Below are 17,195 nucleotides of genomic sequence, written 5' to 3'. Positions count from 1 at the left end.
TCAGCTGGAAGTTTTGGCTCAGCTGGAGGAGGGGGAAGTGGTAGAGATGGGGGAACTTGGGACGTCCCCGTCTTTTTCTCCACAACCTTTGCAGCTCTATTGGTTAGGAGACCCTGCATCCTGCCCATATCTTCCTGAGATTCGTCCTCGGGTAGGGCGACTACAAAACCTGCGATTCCAGAAGCCTCAGTGGTTTCTTCCTCCTTGTCGGAAAGTACGACGAATTGATTCCCTCGAGGTCTCTCGGTGTCTTCAAGTTGGAATTGATCTATCTCTTCGTCTAGTGTGTGCGAGGAAGACACCTGCTCTTCTGGAATAACAGTTGCCTGAGAGTGCACGGCGAGAGGGGTTGCCGCAATGGGTTGTCCGTATAAAACGGTGTCAGGGGCGTCAGGGAGCTCGCGGTTGTCCAAAAAGTGGGGCCGGGCTACGTTTATTCTCCTTCGTCTTCGGTCACCCGCAATTATGGCGTTCTCTATCTCCTGGAAGTCCGAGGATATGGGAGTGTACCCCAGAATGAGATGAGCAGCCCTGAGTTGCAAGTCTTCGCTAACGAACACCTCGGAACGAAGTACTCGGTTTAGGTCTGCGATGTTACAGTGACTCAAACGAGGGCGCATGTGTTGCTTATCTGCAAAAAAGACGTCAAAACAAACAAACAAGCCTGATCAGATCCACACAGATATGCAGTAAGTTTAAGTAATTACGAACACTCATTTTTGTGTGTGTTAGAGGAAATTGTGTTGTGGGGTGATTAATCCTATGGCATCGCACCTGGGTCCCCCCACTCAACTGGGCAGTGGAGGCCGTCGTGCCAGTTCCCAGAGACGATCAGGTGGTCGTCCTTCATGCCTTTGTTGGATTTGGGCAGACAGGAGATTAACCTAACGACACTAGAATGAGACTTAATGTAGTAACCTACATTGGAGAGTTTATGGGACTCGTATAGAAAAACGACATCATGCCAGGAGAGGTTTAGACCCATTTGCTCGTTTAGAGCATCGACGCTACCCAAAACTCTAAAAACGTTTGGGAGGCACTGATCGGGACACAACCGGTGGTTGCGAAGGTACTCCCTAGTTACGGGTTTCATTGGGAGGGTCATCCCACCCTCTATAAAGGCTATCATAGGGATGATAACCTCTCCCTCTTTCCTAGAATCGGCGATGGCTTCTGCCGGACAATATTCTAGACCTACGTCGCTGGGAATACGGTATTTGGCCCTAAAGCCTTCCATCTCAGCGGCGGTATCAACTAGACACTTGAATCTTCCCATTACAGAGGAACGAAATATTAAACTCTAAGAAGGAGAATGCTTATAGTGACAGCCGAGGACAAGGGTCGAGGAGAAAGGGTTAAGAATAGAAAGAACGAGAACTTACAAAGTTGGAGGTGTGCAAGTTCCCACGGTTTTCTGCAGATAAGGAATGATGGCTGATGTTTTGATGGGATTAGCCTCTGAGGAATTAAATGAAAGCGCAGGTTCCCGAAGCGTCATGACGTGCGAAAAGGCGGCATCGAAATTATATTTGTCCCGCCTAAAGTTTCGTGGAGGAACGAGGACCGTTAGATGTTCATCTCACCGTTGAACGTGGAAGACAAAGTTTAACGTGCAGTAATAAATGCGCGCGTTTTTGAAAATAAAACCGCCAAGTGGCATCTCCTGGGACGCGAAACGATTTTCACGCGTGCCATCACTCACAAAGTGTGTGGAGTAGGTTCTTGTCAGATCAAAACCCTATTTTCCTCCTCGGACGTCGAAAATTATTGTTTTGAGGGGCTATTGTGGGGAGTAAAAGGACCCTGATGGAGATATGGGCCTTTGGGCCGTGCCAAAGAAGGCCGACCTGCTCTTGAGTTTAGAGCTTGTTAGTACTACGGGTCGGCCCATACGCCGAGGATTTGAGGATCCAGCCGAGGGTGAATTTCTCTTCGGACGGACACCAGAGAACCTGGGACTTCATGATAAACGTTAGGCAATGACATGGTTAAAACCAGTGGATAAAAAGGGTAAACCCTAGAATGCCCCAGAAGCACCGGTGTTGAAGAAATGTCAAAGATAAAGGCTGCCACCTCCACATTAAAGACCCTGCACCTACCACCCTGGCCGCATTTATGGGGAAGTGACACCTGAACAGTGGAAGAGAAACTTCTGGTTACTATTCAAAGGCACTGAGAAAAGAAATATCTAGGCTAAGGGGGAGGTGAGGCAACACGTGTACAAAGTATTCAAAAGAGTAGTATTTAAAGAGCAATCTAAGACAGAAAAGGGGGACGGACTTTTTGTAACCTAAAAAGAAAAGAAACAAAGAGAGAGATAATATAAGAACAATTCTCGGCTTATGTCCGAGGAAGCTAATTTACTATACTCCTTGTTGTTTCCAAGTATTTGCAATCTTTAGTTTGTCATTTAATCCTCAAACACTTCTAACCTGGGTTTCAAGCCCACACTCTACAAATTACATTGTTTAAGGCTCTTTGGGCCTGGGCCCGTAACTGTTCTTGGGGCCAGGTGCAATTGTGCACTTACAGTTACGTTTCGGTTTAGGAAATTATTCTATTATTTATGAATTACATGTTATTTCTAACAAGGTCCGATTGCATTCAAAAGAATTTTCACATTTATATGAAGTGGTCCTATAAATTTTACTATAAAATACATTTTTTTCCTTGGAAATTCATTTAATTTTCCATTTAAATAGGGGTATGATATACTTGAGTTGGATGCATTCTCATTTTATTATGATGTTTTAATATTTTAATTAATTATTTTGAAAAATACATATTAAAATGTATTGGGACCCAACCAACCGTGAGGCAATCCATGATTGCACCACATGGCAGCACATGATTGTGCCAGAGAACAACAATCAAAATCACTTTGATTATGATTTAGACCCCAAATTAATTACGATTTAGACAATTTTAGGGTAATCCATCAATTAAGTCCAAATTAAGGTGATTAACCAATTGACATAAATATGGATATAAAGGCATATGCATAGATAAACAAATAAAATGAACAACACACAAAAAATTAAAAAGCACAAAGATAACACCAAACATGTAATTTACTGCTTTAACAAACAATTTTTTTATTTTTATTTTTTTGGATTTTTTAATTTGTAAAATTAAAAACAAAAAAAGTACATCGTTTTTGGGACATTGAAACTCTTCAAAACCAAGTGTGCTCAGTGCCACACCGTTGACAAAGGTGCTGGTCACAAGCAAGGTATTCACTTTTTTCTGATTTTTTATTGATTTTTATATGTATTCGATTTGGTTGCGGCGTTGATAATTCAAAGTTTGTGACTTTAGCTCATGTGTATTGGATTTTTGTTGTGTGGTTTTGTGAAAAACTGAAACACAAAGCAGAAAGAAATAGAGAGAATTGAGAGAAAAACTAACTCTGCTAATTGCAAAAGAGTTTTTGTTACAAGATACTAATCAATAATCAGCTATACAAGATATTTATATTACACACGAAAATAGGGGGCTCTAGAGACTCTGTAATTAGTGCCTAAAATCATAACTAACTAATTCAAGCTTCAACAAATGAACTAATGACATCTGGCAGAACCAAAAAACTAACTAACAACTGAATAGTTAAGTGATACGGTGCGTTTTCCCTTTTGGTCTTTTTCTTGCCGTTTTGCTTGTGCTGTCTCTACTGCTACTGCCGTTTCGCCCAACTCTATTATTTCTGTTGTTTGTCTCAATTTGGGAATTAGCTTTATTGTCTTCTATCTCTATCTCAGCTTCAACACTCCCCCTCAAGTCCAGTGGCTGAGGCTCTGTGACTTGGACTTCTAAAATCTTGGGTTGAAATATATCCTTCAAGCCCAACCTGCTTGACAATCGTGAAAAGGCTGCTATTCTCGAAGGTTTTGTAAATATGTCTGCAACTTGAGAATTAGTGGTGACATGAAATGTTTTGATCTTACCCTCCAAAATTTTGTCCCTAACCAAGTGACAATCAACCTCTATGTGTTTGGTACGTTCGTGGAACACTGGGTTGGCAGCTATGTAAAGAGCTGCTTGGTTATCACAGAACAACATGGCAGGCCTATGATGATCAATACTCAAATCCTTGAGCAATTGCATGACCCAAGTAATCTCACATGCTACACTTGCCATGGCCCTATATTCAGCTTCTGCAGATGACCGAGACACAACCCCTTGCTTCTTAGATTTCCAGGATATCAAAGAATCCCCTAAGTAAACTGCATATCCAGTGAGAGACCTACGAGTATCAGGGCAGCCAACCCAATCTGCATCACAGAATGCCTTAATGTGCAATTCAGTATTACTAGGGAAGAAAATCCCTTTTCCTGGGGAAGCTTTAATGAATTGAAGAACTCTATGTGCAGCCAATAAATGAGGTTCTCTAGGTTGTGAGACAAATTGGCTCAATTTGTGCACAGCATATGTTATATCAGGCCTAGTTAAGGTCAGGTACAATAATCTCCCTATAAGCCTTCTGTACATACCTGGGTCAGCAAGTAACTTACCCTCATACTTGGACAACTTCAGGTTTTGTTCCATAGGAAACTTCACAGGCTTGCAACCAATAAAACCTGTGTTTTTCAAGATGTCTAAGGCATATTTCCTTTGTGTCAAACTAATGCCTGCATCAGTCCTTGCCACCTCTAAACCCAAAAAATACCTTAATGAACCAAGATCCTTCAAACCAAATTAATCATCAAGCAGCTTCTTCAAGGCAGTAACACAAGTGGGATTATTTCCTGTAAGCAAGATATCATCAACATAAACCAAAAGCACAGTAAAAGAGCTTCCTTGTGAATGTGTGAACAAGGAATAATCTGATTTGGACTGCACAAACCCCAGCTGCAATATGGTAGTTGAAAGTTTCTGAAACCATTGTCTTGATGCTTGTTTAAGACCATAAAGACTTTTATTCAGCTTACAAACTAAACCCTCCCCCTTGCTGTGAAAACTAGGTGGTAGAGACATGTAAACATCCTCAACTAAGTCACCATGTAAGAAGGCATTATTAACATCCATTTGATGCAAAGACCAGCCATTCACAGTAGCCAAGGAAAGGACAATTCTGACTGAAACAGATTTTGCAACAGGGGAAAAGGTTTCAGAATAATCAAGACCAAGTTTTTGAGTGAAACCCTTGGCAACCAAACGTGCTTTGTATCTTTCAATAGATCCATCAGGCAAGTGTTTGAGTCTATAGACCCATTTGCAGCCTATGGCAGTCTTACCAGGAGGTAAAGGAGCTAAAGTCCATGTATTGTTGACCTCCAAAGCTTCAATCTCCTTGTCCATAGCAGCCCTCCATTCAGGAAATTGAACAGCTTGATGAAAAGAAACAGGCTCGGATGGAGCAGCACTGATTGCTAGAACAAAAGACTTGAAAGTGGAACCCAAGTGAGAATAACTCAAGTAATCAGAAAGAGCATAAGGGAGACCAGATTGAGGTTTGGCACTAACACTCTTATAAGAATAGTCTGAAAGATAAGAGGGAGGAACATGAGGTCTGGTAGATCTTCTTAAAGGAGGAGGATCATTCAAAACAGCTAAATCAGAAACAGGTTCATGACCATGATCTGATAAATTTGGAGAGTCCAAAGTAATAGGATCAGGTGTAGAAGTAGTGAGAGGTTCAGAAACAGATGGAGCAGATGAAGGAGTAATAGAATCTTGAGAATGTAAGATAGAGGGATTAGAGGTAGTAGGAAGAAAGCAATTTGAAGAACAAGAAGGATTAGAAATGACATGAGGGAAGACAAAATCAGTTAAGGAAGAAGTAGAAGGAGAAGAGTCAGAAGCATAAGGAAAAATTGACTCATAGAACACAACATCTCTAGAGATGTAAATAGAATTAGTTGCAAGATCCAATACTTTGTAACCCTTAATGCCATGAGGATAACCTAAGAACACACATTTTCTGGCCCTAGGATCAAATTTGTGTCTGTGAAAAGGTAAAGTAGAAACAAAACACAAGCAACCAAAACACCTAAGATGTTGATAAGAAGGGGAAACATGAAATAGCATTTCATAAGGTGTTTTATTACCTAAAGACTTAGAAGGAACCCTATTAATCAAATGAACTGCAGTGAGAATGCAGTCACCCCAAAAACATAAGGGAACTTGAGATTGAAACTTCAATGCTCTAGCAACATTAAGAATATGTTGATGTTTCCTTTCAACAATGGCATTTTGTTGAGGTGTGTCAACACAAGACAACTGATGCAAAATACCATTGGATTGAAAGAAATCTTTGAGGTAAAACTCAGTACCATTATCACTCCTAATTGTCTTAATGGAACTATTGAATTGAGTTTTTACCATATGAGCAAAATTGGGAAGTAAAAACTTAGTGTCAGACTTGAGTTTAAGTAGATACACCCCAGTACACCTAGAAAAATCATTTACAATGGTTAAAAAGTATTTAAAACCCTCAGTAGTACAAGTAGCAAAAGGCCCCCAAAGATCACAATGCATTAATTCAAAAGGAGCAGTAGAAACATGAGTACTAATAGGGAAAGGTAATCTTTTCTGTTTTGCAAAATGACAAATGTCACAGCAAGCAGTTTTATTAGAAATATCAATGTTTACAACACCTCTTAGCAAATGAAGTTTAGAAAAGGAGGGATGCCCTAGTCTAGTATGCCATAGATCAGTACTTGAAGGATTGGTAGCAGCAGTGAGAGCAGAAGACCTGTGCTGAGATGAGGAATCCAACAAATATAAGCCATTGCTCTCTCTACCCTGACCAATCATGCTCCATTGAGCAAGGTCCTGAATGAAACAACATTGACCAAAAAATATGAGACAACAAGATAGGTTTTTGGTAAGTTTGCTAACTGAGATTAAATTGAAACCAAATGTGGGAACACAGAACACATCAGTTAAGACAAAAGTAGGTGAAATTTGAACAGTGCCTACATGTGTGACTAAAGCTTGATCCCCATTTGGCAAATAGACACAAGTATTGACAATGGATGTAATAGAAGTGAAATGTGTGACTGAATAGACCATATGATCTGTAGCACCAGTATCTATGATCCAAGAATTAGATTTCAAAGTAGTCCTATCAACTACTTGAGCAGAAAACACAGAATGGGAGAAATTAGGAGGGATCCAAAAAGGGTTACCTGAGAAACTAGGGAAATTGGAAGAAGGTGAGGGCAGGAGTGGCTGTGTTGAACTAGAAATGCTATTGGAATTCATGACAGAAGCAACATGACTAGGTTGAGTGCCAAACCCTGAACCAGTTCCTGCATACCCTTTGAGAAAAGAGAGTAATTGCTCACATTGAGCTGATGAAATAGGACATTGAGGCTGCAGTGAGCGAGAAGACTGCTGCATAGAGATACCAGCACCACCACTGCTAGAACCACCAGATACACCATGTGTAACACCAAAGGGTGTAGTTCCAACACCATTCTGAAAACCACTCTGAGCAGCATAAGGAGCAGCTACCATATTCTGAATCATACCATCAGATTGAACTCCCAAGGCAGGAAGAACATTGGATTGAGCATTATGAAAACCAATGTTATTAGTATCAAAACCAAAAGAACCTGAAACTTGATTAGCCATTGACTTGTTACCTCCTTTAGGCTTATATCCAGGAGGATATCCATGAAGCTTATAGCACTTGTCTGCTATATGTCCAGTGAAGCCACAATAAGTACAAACATGTCTATCTTTCTTTCCTTTCCCACCATTTCTATTTTGACATTGATTCCCTTGAAAAGACCTATTGTTATTCACATACATTGCCACAGCATCCAACTGTTGAACCATATTAACAGAACTGCCTATATTTTTCCTTTTTTCCTCTTGTAAAACCAAAGAACAAACTTTGCTAAGAGAAGGAAAAGGTTCAATAAGCAAGATTTGCCCAATCAAATTGCCATAGCTATCATTTAAGCCCATCAAAAACCGAAAAACATGTTCCTTTGGTTGTGCATCTAACTGAGATGATTTAGAACCACAAACACAGGCACAATTACAAACAGTGAAAGGTTGATTATTCACAAACTCATCCCACAAAGTCTTGAATTTGGTAAAATAGGAACTCACCGAGAGTGATCCTTGAACCAAATGTGAAATCTCCTTTTCCAACTCAAATAATCTTGGTGTGTTGTCTTGAGATAGCCTGTTCTTAAGATCAATCCACAAGTCTTTTGCAGAATTGATGTACATCACACTTGCTTTAAGATCAGGACTGAGTGAATTGGTTAGCCATGAAAGGATCGTGGTATTACATCTATTCCAGGAATTGAATAGAGGTGAAGTTGGATCAGGTTCTGCAATTGAACCATTAACAAATCCAAACTTGTTTTTGGAACTCAGAGCCAGAAACACAGATCTTGCCTAAGTCATGTAATTCTCAGGACCAGTGAGAGGCTGAGATGTAAGAATCAAACTAGGATTCTCATTCGCTGGCAAGAAATAGGGGTTGTTAGCTGATTCATCTACCATGGCTGCACTTGCAGTTTGCGTAGATGAGGAAGAAGGTGCACTCGAAGAATCTGAGGCCATGAAAACAAAGAAAAACTAATTCTGAAAGAAAAATTCTGTTTGGTAGGTAGGAAAGTGAAAGAAAATTTGCTCTGATACCATGTGAAAAACTGAAACACAAAGCAGAAAGAAATAGAGAGAATTGAGAGAAAAACTAACTCTGTTAATTGCACAAGAGTTTTTGTTACAAGATACTAATCAATAATCAGCTATACAAGATATTTATATACACACGAAAATAGGGGGCTCTAGAGACTCTGTAATTAGTGCCTAAAATCATAACTAACTAATTCAAGCTTCAACAAATGAACTAATGACATCTGGTAGAACCAATAACTAACTAACAACTGAATAGTTAAGTGATACGGTGCGTTTTCCCTTTTGGTCTTTTTCTTGCCATTTTGCTTGTGCTGTCTCTACTGCTACTGCCGTTTCGCCCAACTCTATTATTTCTGTCGTTTGTCTCAATTTGGGAATTAGCTTTATTGTCTTCTATCTCTATCTCAGCTTCAACATTGATCTGTTTGGGTTGAATGAACTGTTTTTTGTTAATTATGAGGATGTAGTTGAAATGAAATTTGCTTAGATCTGATTGGTTTTGATTCGAGTGATCTGTTTGGCTACTTAGAAAGTTGAAGAAAAAAAATAAAAAAAAAGAAGAAATTTTTATTTCTGTAATGTTATTCTCTGAATAGAAACAATTTTTTTGAGCTGGAATTTATTTTTGAAGGCTGTTTAGTGATATGGGATTTGTCAAGAGTCTTAAAAATATAGTTTTGAAAGAGTTGGAGAAATAAAAATATAATTTTGAAAAAAAAAAAAGAGTAAGATTGATTTTTTGTAACATGAGAAAGGATTATTGTGTATATTATGAAGACCCAACAAAAATAGGTAGCTGAAAGGTGGCCACTTTTGCTTGTTGATACGGGATGTTTATCGATCTTTGGACATGAGATTAATGATTAAACTCAATTGTGTTTTGTTGTTATACATATTTTATGTTATAACTTAAGTATATGTCACTTTATGGATGTGTAAGACTTTAGATTTGGAGTGATTCTTACCCGCAAAACTTACTCGTTGGCGGGTGTGTAAGGCTTTAGATGCTGATTTTAAAAGATATGGACTGTTTTCCATATTTGTTTTTATTTATAAGTAGAAATGAATTATGAAACTATTTTGAAGGTTATTTGGATTTTTAAGTTGTTCTCTGATTTGTTGTTTAATGAGAAATTTCTTGTCCGAGCTAAGATTGTTGGACATTGCATTATTGGACGTTGTGATGGGTGTTGCGGAGAACATGTTTCAAGTTTGCTAAAATTCACAATATTTTGCTATTTCAAGGATTTCATTACTAGGTTGGGCACCGATTTAAATTGTACAAAAAAAAAAAACTATCTTTGGCTTTTTCTTTCTTTCGATGAATGTTCTGAGAAAAGTAACGTGTCTTATGGATATAACTTCATGCAGATGCACTTGTTAGTTTATTAATAAGTTTTGTAAATATGCTTTAGAATTTTTTGTGCTTACTTCTTTTTGAATCGCTACTCTCTTGAAAGTTTTGGAGTTGTGTATAAAACTGTTCTAAATTTTCAGGTCCCAATCTGAATGGATTGTTCGGAAGGCAGTCTGGTACAACTTCGGGTACTCCTATTCAGCTGCTAACAAGAACATGGCTGTGAATTGGGAGGAAAAGACTTTGTATGATTACTTGCTGAACCCCAAAAAGGTATGAATCAACTCAATAGAAAAGACACTGCCATAATGTTAGAAAATGCAATGATCACCTTGCATGTGTGTGTATGCAATAGAGAGAGTAAACTGAAGATAGTTTATCTTACTTTGGGAATATCGCCTTGCATGTTTTAGAGAGCGGTTTTTCATTGGTGCAAGTATATGCATTTGTGTGTGATAAATTCTTTTGGCGTGAGTATATACATTGAAGTGTTTTGTTGTAACTTTGATAAACCAAACATGGCCTAATTCTTTTGGTTTTTGTTTTTGTTTGTGCAGTAAATTCCTGGGACTAAGATGGTATTCCCCGGGCTGAAGAAGCCACAGGAACGGGCTGACCTCATTTCATATTTGAAGCAAACTACTGCATCTTATATACTCCCAGACTTTTAGTTCCCCAATTCCATTTTGCAGTTGTTGGAGATTCACAGAGTGCGAATAAAAGCACTATTTTTTACCAATAAATTAGACCATATAGGTCTGCAATGCTCTTTTGTTTGTTGAGCTTTGCCTAGTCATTGCGTCCCAAGGAAGAGATTGTTGTAATTGGCAAACGTAACATTCATATCAGTTAGCTTTTCATGAATATTTCCTGAATATACTGTTGGGCTAATGATAATTTTATTTTGATTCTTGATAATGTTCGTCTGCGCTTAAGGATTAAGTTTCTGATGTCATTTCCCTTGAACTGAAAATGTTGGAACTGAAAGTGATGAAAAGAATGAACATATGGTTGGGTGCTTCTTGGTATCATGCCCTTTTTCCAAAAGACCCTACGTTCTAGATGATGAAACTTTGCCTTATATGTATATATTTGGCGAAGTGGGTGATATGGTTGGAGCGAGCAAAACTCGTTCTTGGGGAATTTTTTATTTTTTTTATTTTTATCTCTATTTGGATAGGTTTGGACAAAATTTTCTCTCTTTGTGCTCTCAGTTAAAGGGTTGTCAAATTAATTTATGGATAACCTTAGACAATAGTTTTTCTATGCTTTCTTCTGTCCATGATAACGAAGATGGTAGGAGGAAACAAAAACTTGAAATTGAAATGATTTCATAAGTTTAGAACTTTAGATGATATAAATAAAAAATTGCAAACTAATCTGGATTTTTATATATAATTTATCATTTTTTAAATAAAATGAGTCTATACACAACCATGCAAAACACACACATGGTAATCGAATAATCAACATGCATATATATATATATATATATATATTTTTTTTTTTTTTGTATGTATCCTTAATTCACTAGTTATAAAGACCCTTTTAAAAGAGAGTCTAACCTTGCTAAAGGGTTATTACAAATTTACACAAACAAGGTACTACTGGGTCGTTACTTGAGAGTTGAGTAGGATCTAAATGCTTTAATTAAGGCAATATCATACCATTTGTAACTTTGACATTCTTAGTTTTTACGAAGATTATGATGCTTGTATTAGCAGTCATTTGTGAAATGATTTGCTGTAGGCTATGATTGCAAATTAAGCTAGAACCTCTAGTGTAAAGAAAACAGCTGGAAATATTTACTAAAGCTTTGACAAACTTTAGAAAATAAACAACCAACATTGTCTGCTTATCATTATTTCTGAGTCTCCATTAACTACCTCCACCCCAAGAAAACACCCCCTCCCCCTCGAACAAAGTTTATCTCCAAACTAACTTGGAGATAAATCCTACAAACTCATCATATATATTTATATTAAGCGTGAATTTTTTAACTGTTGAATTTCATGTTCTTTATATTCTTAATATGCATATTAAATTTCGTTCAAATCGGATATTATTTACTATTGATTAGTTAACTTATATTATATACACAACTTTAGATTACAAAAACTTGAAATTATAACATTCATTTGATGACATAGTAATTGATTTTTGATTTTCTTAAAATTTTGTAAACATTAAAGATGAAATAAGAATATGCAATCTAACGGTTAGATTTTCAAAATTTACATGGAATATAAATATATATGATGAGTTTGTAGGATTTCTCTCTAAATTAGTTTGAAGAGAAACTTTGTTCCTCTCTCTCCCCTCCCCCTCAAACACCCACAAAGAAAAAGAAGCAATAGCCGAGAAAAGGCCAAAGTCATGGAAAAGGTTTCTCATCGTGGAGAAGGTTGTCATCATTTGATTTTCCAACATCAGATTCAAGGTTGAGGCCGGAATGGCTGGAGGAGTCCTGATATCTGTAGAACATTTAAAAAAGAAGATTGAGTGCTAAACTGAAGAATAACTTATATAACTTAAAAGTTAAAACTCACAGATCATTGTTCATTGTCCTAATTTCCTATGCCAGGTTAGACATCTAATTCGAAAGACAACCTAGAAGATGACAAAATAGAATTGTAGAATACTATCTTCAAATCATGCACACCATGTAATTTCTCGCCAAGTTTGTGCAAAAAAAAGGGACTTGCATGGAAAAATACAAAGCACATGATGAGAAGTTGAAAACATTTCCTAGCAAGGCACGGATCGGAATAGATTATAGATGACAATCAGGAGTGTAACTAACAATAGGCCTCCCTATCAAAAAAAAAAACAATAGGCCCAAATTAAGCCCCTCAACACAACAAATAAGGCAAGTGTCTCTCACAAGAGCCAAAAACTCTTTTTTTTTCAATGATGAGGAAACCCCTACACCCCTGGCCCTTAAGAAGTAAAACCCCGAATGCCCAGCCCAGCCCAGCCCAGCCACCACGTTCACGACACTAGACATTAAAAACCAAAAAAACAATCTAAAACCCAACCCTAGTAGTAGCGATTAGCGAAGCAGAGCACACTCACCGAAAACTGAAAACACAAAAAGAACCGCTCGCCTCGCGTTCTCTCTCTCCGATTCGGTGAGGTCTGCAACCCCCAAAGTCCCAAGCAATGGCGACGGAAGCACCTGATCAAGATCAAAACGAAGCCGCCGCACCACCCGAGGCAGAGATTCAATCCCTCGCAATCTCTTCCTCTTCCTCATCCAACCTAACCAACCAGTACAAAATCTCTCTCACGAGCAATTTCTTTTGTTCACTTTTTCTTAATTGGAAAAATTGTGTCGTCTAATTTTTGTTCGTTACAAATGGAAATTGATGTAGGATGATGATGAGCCTGGAGGAGAGGTACCAGATCGTGAGGAGCATAGGAGAGGAGTGTATTCAAGAAGACGAGCTTCGTAATCTTCTCGAAAAGAAACCCGAACCCATTTGCTACGACGGGTTCGAGCCCTCCGGTCGAATGCACATCGCTCAGGTAACCACTGCCTTTTTTCTATTCATATCAATCAATGTCTTTTCAATCATTTGTGTATTTGGTGATACTGTCATACTGGCTTTAGAATTGTGTTGTTTTTATTGGGGGGGGTTTTGTTTTGGTATGATTTATATGTTCTGAGGTTGGAGATGGGTTGTGCAGGGAGTTATGAAGGCAATAAATGTGAACAAGCTGACATCTGCTGGGTGCAGAGTGAAAATATGGATTGCAGATTGGTTTGCCCAGCTAAACAATAAGATGGGAGGTGACTTGAAGAAAATTGAGGTTGTTGGGCGCTACCTCATTGAGATTTGGAAGGCCGTCGGGATGGATATTGATGGAGGGAAGGTGGAGTTTCTGTGGTCCTCCAAGGAGATAAACTCGAGAGCTCACGAGTACTGGCCTCTTGTGATGGATATAGCACGAAGGAATACGGTTTCAAGGATAAAAAGGTGAATTATTGTATGATGATTGTTATTTATTACTTTTAACATGCTGGTGATGTGGTCGTTATTTTTTACTTATATTGTTATATTTTTGCTGCAGGTGTGGTCAAATTATGGGTCGAAGTGACGAGGAAGAGTTGACTGCAGCACAAATTTTCTACCCGTGCATGCAATGTGCTGATGTGTTTTTCTTGAAGGTGCTTCCTTTTTCACTTTTAGTTTGTGAATAGACCATTTGGTTTTTGTTGGTTGGCTTTGTGCCAAGACAGTACCTTGCACTTCTCATTTGTTTGAATGTTGCATGGATTTCCTCAGATGTCTCTCATTGCTCTAAAATTCTGTAGGCAATTTGCTGTTGTTTTACTCCTACGGTATCGAATAGTGCTGTATCTCTATACACGGTGAAATATAATAATGATTACTGTTTGGAATGTATATAAGCATGGTTGCAATTACATCTCAATCTCAACTGGGCACTTTGTGATTTCAGTCGCCTAAGAGTCTTGTGTAGCTCAATTGGCACATCTTGGTGTTTCTAACGGAGTTAAAAAGATTGTGATCTCAGTCAGAGCCATAAGAAAGTTTAAACTGATTTGAGTATTGGATTTTTTGAGCCTGTTTCAAAGTGGGGTGGAAATGAAGGCTAAAAAATAGATATTTCTAACCCACCAAACCACTTAAAAAAAAAATAGAAATTGCTGAAATGTAGACATGATTACAAAACTAATTGAAATAGAGAAACCCAAGATAGTGGAGAGAGGTCAGCACTAAAATGAATCTAATTCATCAAGCCATGGTTGTATAATTTTTACCTAAGCTTCATTTGTTCATCAGTTCTCAGTTCATCCTCCCATACGACTTTGGGGTTATAGGAGTGGAAGTTGTAATAACCTTAACATGGTTATGCCATCTACATGTAGACTAATACTTGGTTTGAAGTTTTAACTGATTTGTTATTTATGCAAGTACTAATAACTGCCTAGCTTGCTTGTTTTAATCTGGCTCTCTGGTGGTTTGCTTCCTTGTTCTGCAGACTTCGTTTTTCTATTAGTCTTGTCTTCTGGTCCTGTTGCATATGTTTCTCACTATAATACATGTGGTCTTGAAACTTTAAAGTGGGAAAGAGAGGGGGGTGGGGGGATCCTATGTTGATTTTGTGGAAAAACATAAAATTTATTGAACTGTATGAATTTTTTATAAAATAAATAGGCCGACATTTGCCAACTGGGAATGGATCAGCGAAAAGTGAATGTACTTGCAAGAGAGTACTGTGATGACATCAAGAGGAAAAACAAGCCTATTATTTTGTCACACCGTATGTTCCTAATTCTTTATACTGACTATTTCTCTATTTATTTTTGTATCTTGTAACATTTCGTGTATAGTTGTGTGGGCTTTATTTGTTTTGCTTACTGGTGATTTACAGACATGTTACCCGGTTTACAACAAGGTCAGGAGAAGATGTCGAAAAGTGATCCACAATCTTCCATTTTTATGGAAGATGACGAGGTAGGGTGCATGTAAAGGGGTATCAAGTTACCATTTAGGGGGTTGCATTGTGTTTTTTTTATTAGTTGCACATAGCATAAGGATAGTGGATTATAAAACTAGGTTAACCTTAGATTTATTCTGCCTCCATGTTGTAGGCCGAAGTGAATTTGAAGATAAAGAGAGCATACTGTCCTCCAGATATTGTGGAAGGGAATCCATGCTTGGAGTATGTGAAGTACCTCATTTTACCTTGGTTTAAAAAGTTTGTAATAGAGCGCAGTGCAGAGAATGGTGGTGATAAGTAAGTCATAAGGATTTTATTATGAAAGCTTTACTTATTTTATTTAATTAATGCTAGGACATCTGCCTTTTCACCTAATTTAACCCTTGCATCTTGTTGAAAGTGCGTGCTCCTTAGATTAGTACAGTTTCTTGAGCTATTTTTCCAGAATCAATTTTCATTGGGAATATTAACTCAAATTGTTTTCTTCCAATGTATGATGCCTGTTATCCAGGAGCTTCGAAAATTTTGAAGAATTGGTTGCTTACTATGAAAGTGGAAAGCTACATCCAGCTGATCTTAAACCAGCCTTGGCAAAGGCTTTGAATAAGATACTAGAGGTATGTTCTTTCCATTTATCTCTAATTAATGCTTCTTAGGTAAATTGATTCCCCATGACATTGGGCAGTGATGCCACTGCTTTACACATGTTGGATAAATGATGTTGGACTTCTGCTAGCCATAAACCATCTTGAAGCTATGATTAAATTGCTAGGACCTTAATTTGATTGGCCTACATACTTTAGGGCATGTTTGGAACTGCCCCATCCAAACATAGGGTGAATTCTTTGGAAGGGTGGGTCTATTGCAAAGTATGCTCAAGAGAGCCTACAATCCATAAAATTTGTTAATTCTGTGGTCTAACATCTTTGTTCTGTCGTTTGCAGCCTGTAAGAGAACACTTCAAGAATGACAAAGATGCAAAAGATCTTTTGAAAAGGGTTAAGGTATGGTCGATTGACTTTTAAAATTAATTTTTTTTTAATAATGAGTTTTAAAAATGTTAAGAGTCAGAATTAGCATTTGCACATATAAATTGTGCCTTAAATCAAGAGACGTTTTGGTTCATTGCATTTCAATTCCAATTATTTTTTAAATAATTCTGTTAAGGAAACTCAACCAAGTGGTGTTTGGGTTTTGTAGGCTTACAGAGTCACAAGGTAACGTAGAGCATGGCTGTCAACTTTTTGCTCCTTCCAAATTGGTGCCTGTGAAGAAAACTCCTGAGGAGAAATGTAGATGCTTTAGACTCTGCTGTGAACAAGCTCCTCCGTCTTCCATGAAGTTTTAGCTGCTTGGATTAGTCTTTACATCAATTGCATAATTATAATCCTTTACCTCTCTATAAATGTATGATTATTTTGTTTGGGAATTAGAAATTGATTTTATGATAATACAGAAACAATTTTCTTTGAACATTTTGAGTTCTGATATGCTTAATAAGCTGCCCAGTCATTGCAAAACCAACCGGGAGATTTTCACCTTTTGGCTGATTGGTTTAGGATTTTGAATGCATTTGTTAACTGCTGCCTATTTTGGTCAATATTTGAATCGGTTCATCCCAAATTTTCATTTACCTTAGGAGGGCGTATTTTTCTAATTACACCTGACACCCATTAACTCAGATTGATGTTTCCTAAATCATGTTGTGTAGTATCTAATTATTAGCTTGTGATTAATTTTGTCTATGAATTTAATGTGAAGTGGA

At 37.8% G+C, this 17,195-nt stretch overlaps 2 protein-coding genes across 3 annotated transcripts; both read left to right on the top strand.

Moving 5' to 3' along the window:
* The first annotated feature begins 3,167 nt into the window (after positions 1-3,167).
* LOC142615101 (uncharacterized) lies at positions 3,168-10,879 on the top strand. 2 transcript variants are annotated; one of them, XR_012840654.1, is made up of 3 exons: positions 3,168-3,232; positions 10,102-10,234; positions 10,519-10,879. XR_012840654.1 is itself a non-coding variant. In XM_075787796.1 (3 exons), exons 1-3 carry the CDS (start codon positions 9,667-9,669, stop codon positions 10,519-10,521), a joined length of 333 nt encoding a protein of 110 aa, XP_075643911.1. In that variant the 5' UTR covers positions 9,049-9,666; the 3' UTR covers positions 10,522-10,879. The 2 variants fall into 2 exon arrangements, 1 of the variants encoding a protein (XP_075643911.1); XM_075787796.1 differs by lacking the exon at positions 3,168-3,232 and adding an exon at positions 9,049-9,863.
* Positions 10,880-12,988: 2,109 nt separating this feature from the next.
* LOC142617249 (tyrosine--tRNA ligase 1, cytoplasmic-like) lies at positions 12,989-16,905 on the top strand. The gene is made up of 10 exons (XM_075790028.1): positions 12,989-13,233; positions 13,336-13,489; positions 13,652-13,941; positions 14,036-14,132; positions 15,145-15,250; positions 15,362-15,444; positions 15,582-15,727; positions 15,942-16,047; positions 16,375-16,434; positions 16,631-16,905. The coding sequence occupies exons 1-10, from the start codon at positions 13,124-13,126 to the stop codon at positions 16,649-16,651; spliced, it is 1,173 nt and encodes a 390-aa protein (XP_075646143.1). The 5' UTR covers positions 12,989-13,123; the 3' UTR covers positions 16,652-16,905.
* Positions 16,906-17,195: the final 290 nt, after the last annotated feature.

This window comes from Castanea sativa, chromosome 11 (genome assembly GCF_040712315.1).
Source record: "Castanea sativa cultivar Marrone di Chiusa Pesio chromosome 11, ASM4071231v1".
Classification (NCBI taxonomy): domain Eukaryota; kingdom Viridiplantae; phylum Streptophyta; class Magnoliopsida; order Fagales; family Fagaceae; genus Castanea; species Castanea sativa.
Note: the sequence above shows the minus strand (reverse complement) of the source record. Positions and strands in the feature narration are given on the sequence as shown.

What these genes read in the sequence shown, in the direction of transcription:
- LOC142615101 (XM_075787796.1), top strand. Translation starts at nt 9,667, where the DNA reads ATGAATTATGAAACTATTTTGAAGGTTATTTGGATTTTTAAGTTGTTC. An exon ending in TTCAAGGATTTCATTACTAG is followed by an intron (nt 9,864 to 10,101) that starts GTTGGGCACCGA and finishes CTAAATTTTCAG; the next exon opens with GTCCCAATCTGAATGGATTG.
- LOC142617249 (XM_075790028.1), top strand. Translation starts at nt 13,124, where the DNA reads ATGGCGACGGAAGCACCTGATCAAGATCAAAACGAAGCCGCCGCACCA. An exon ending in TCATCCAACCTAACCAACCA is followed by an intron (nt 13,234 to 13,335) that starts GTACAAAATCTC and finishes AAATTGATGTAG; the next exon opens with GATGATGATGAGCCTGGAGG. An exon ending in ATCTTTTGAAAAGGGTTAAG is followed by an intron (nt 16,435 to 16,630) that starts GTATGGTCGATT and finishes TGGGTTTTGTAG; the next exon opens with GCTTACAGAGTCACAAGGTA.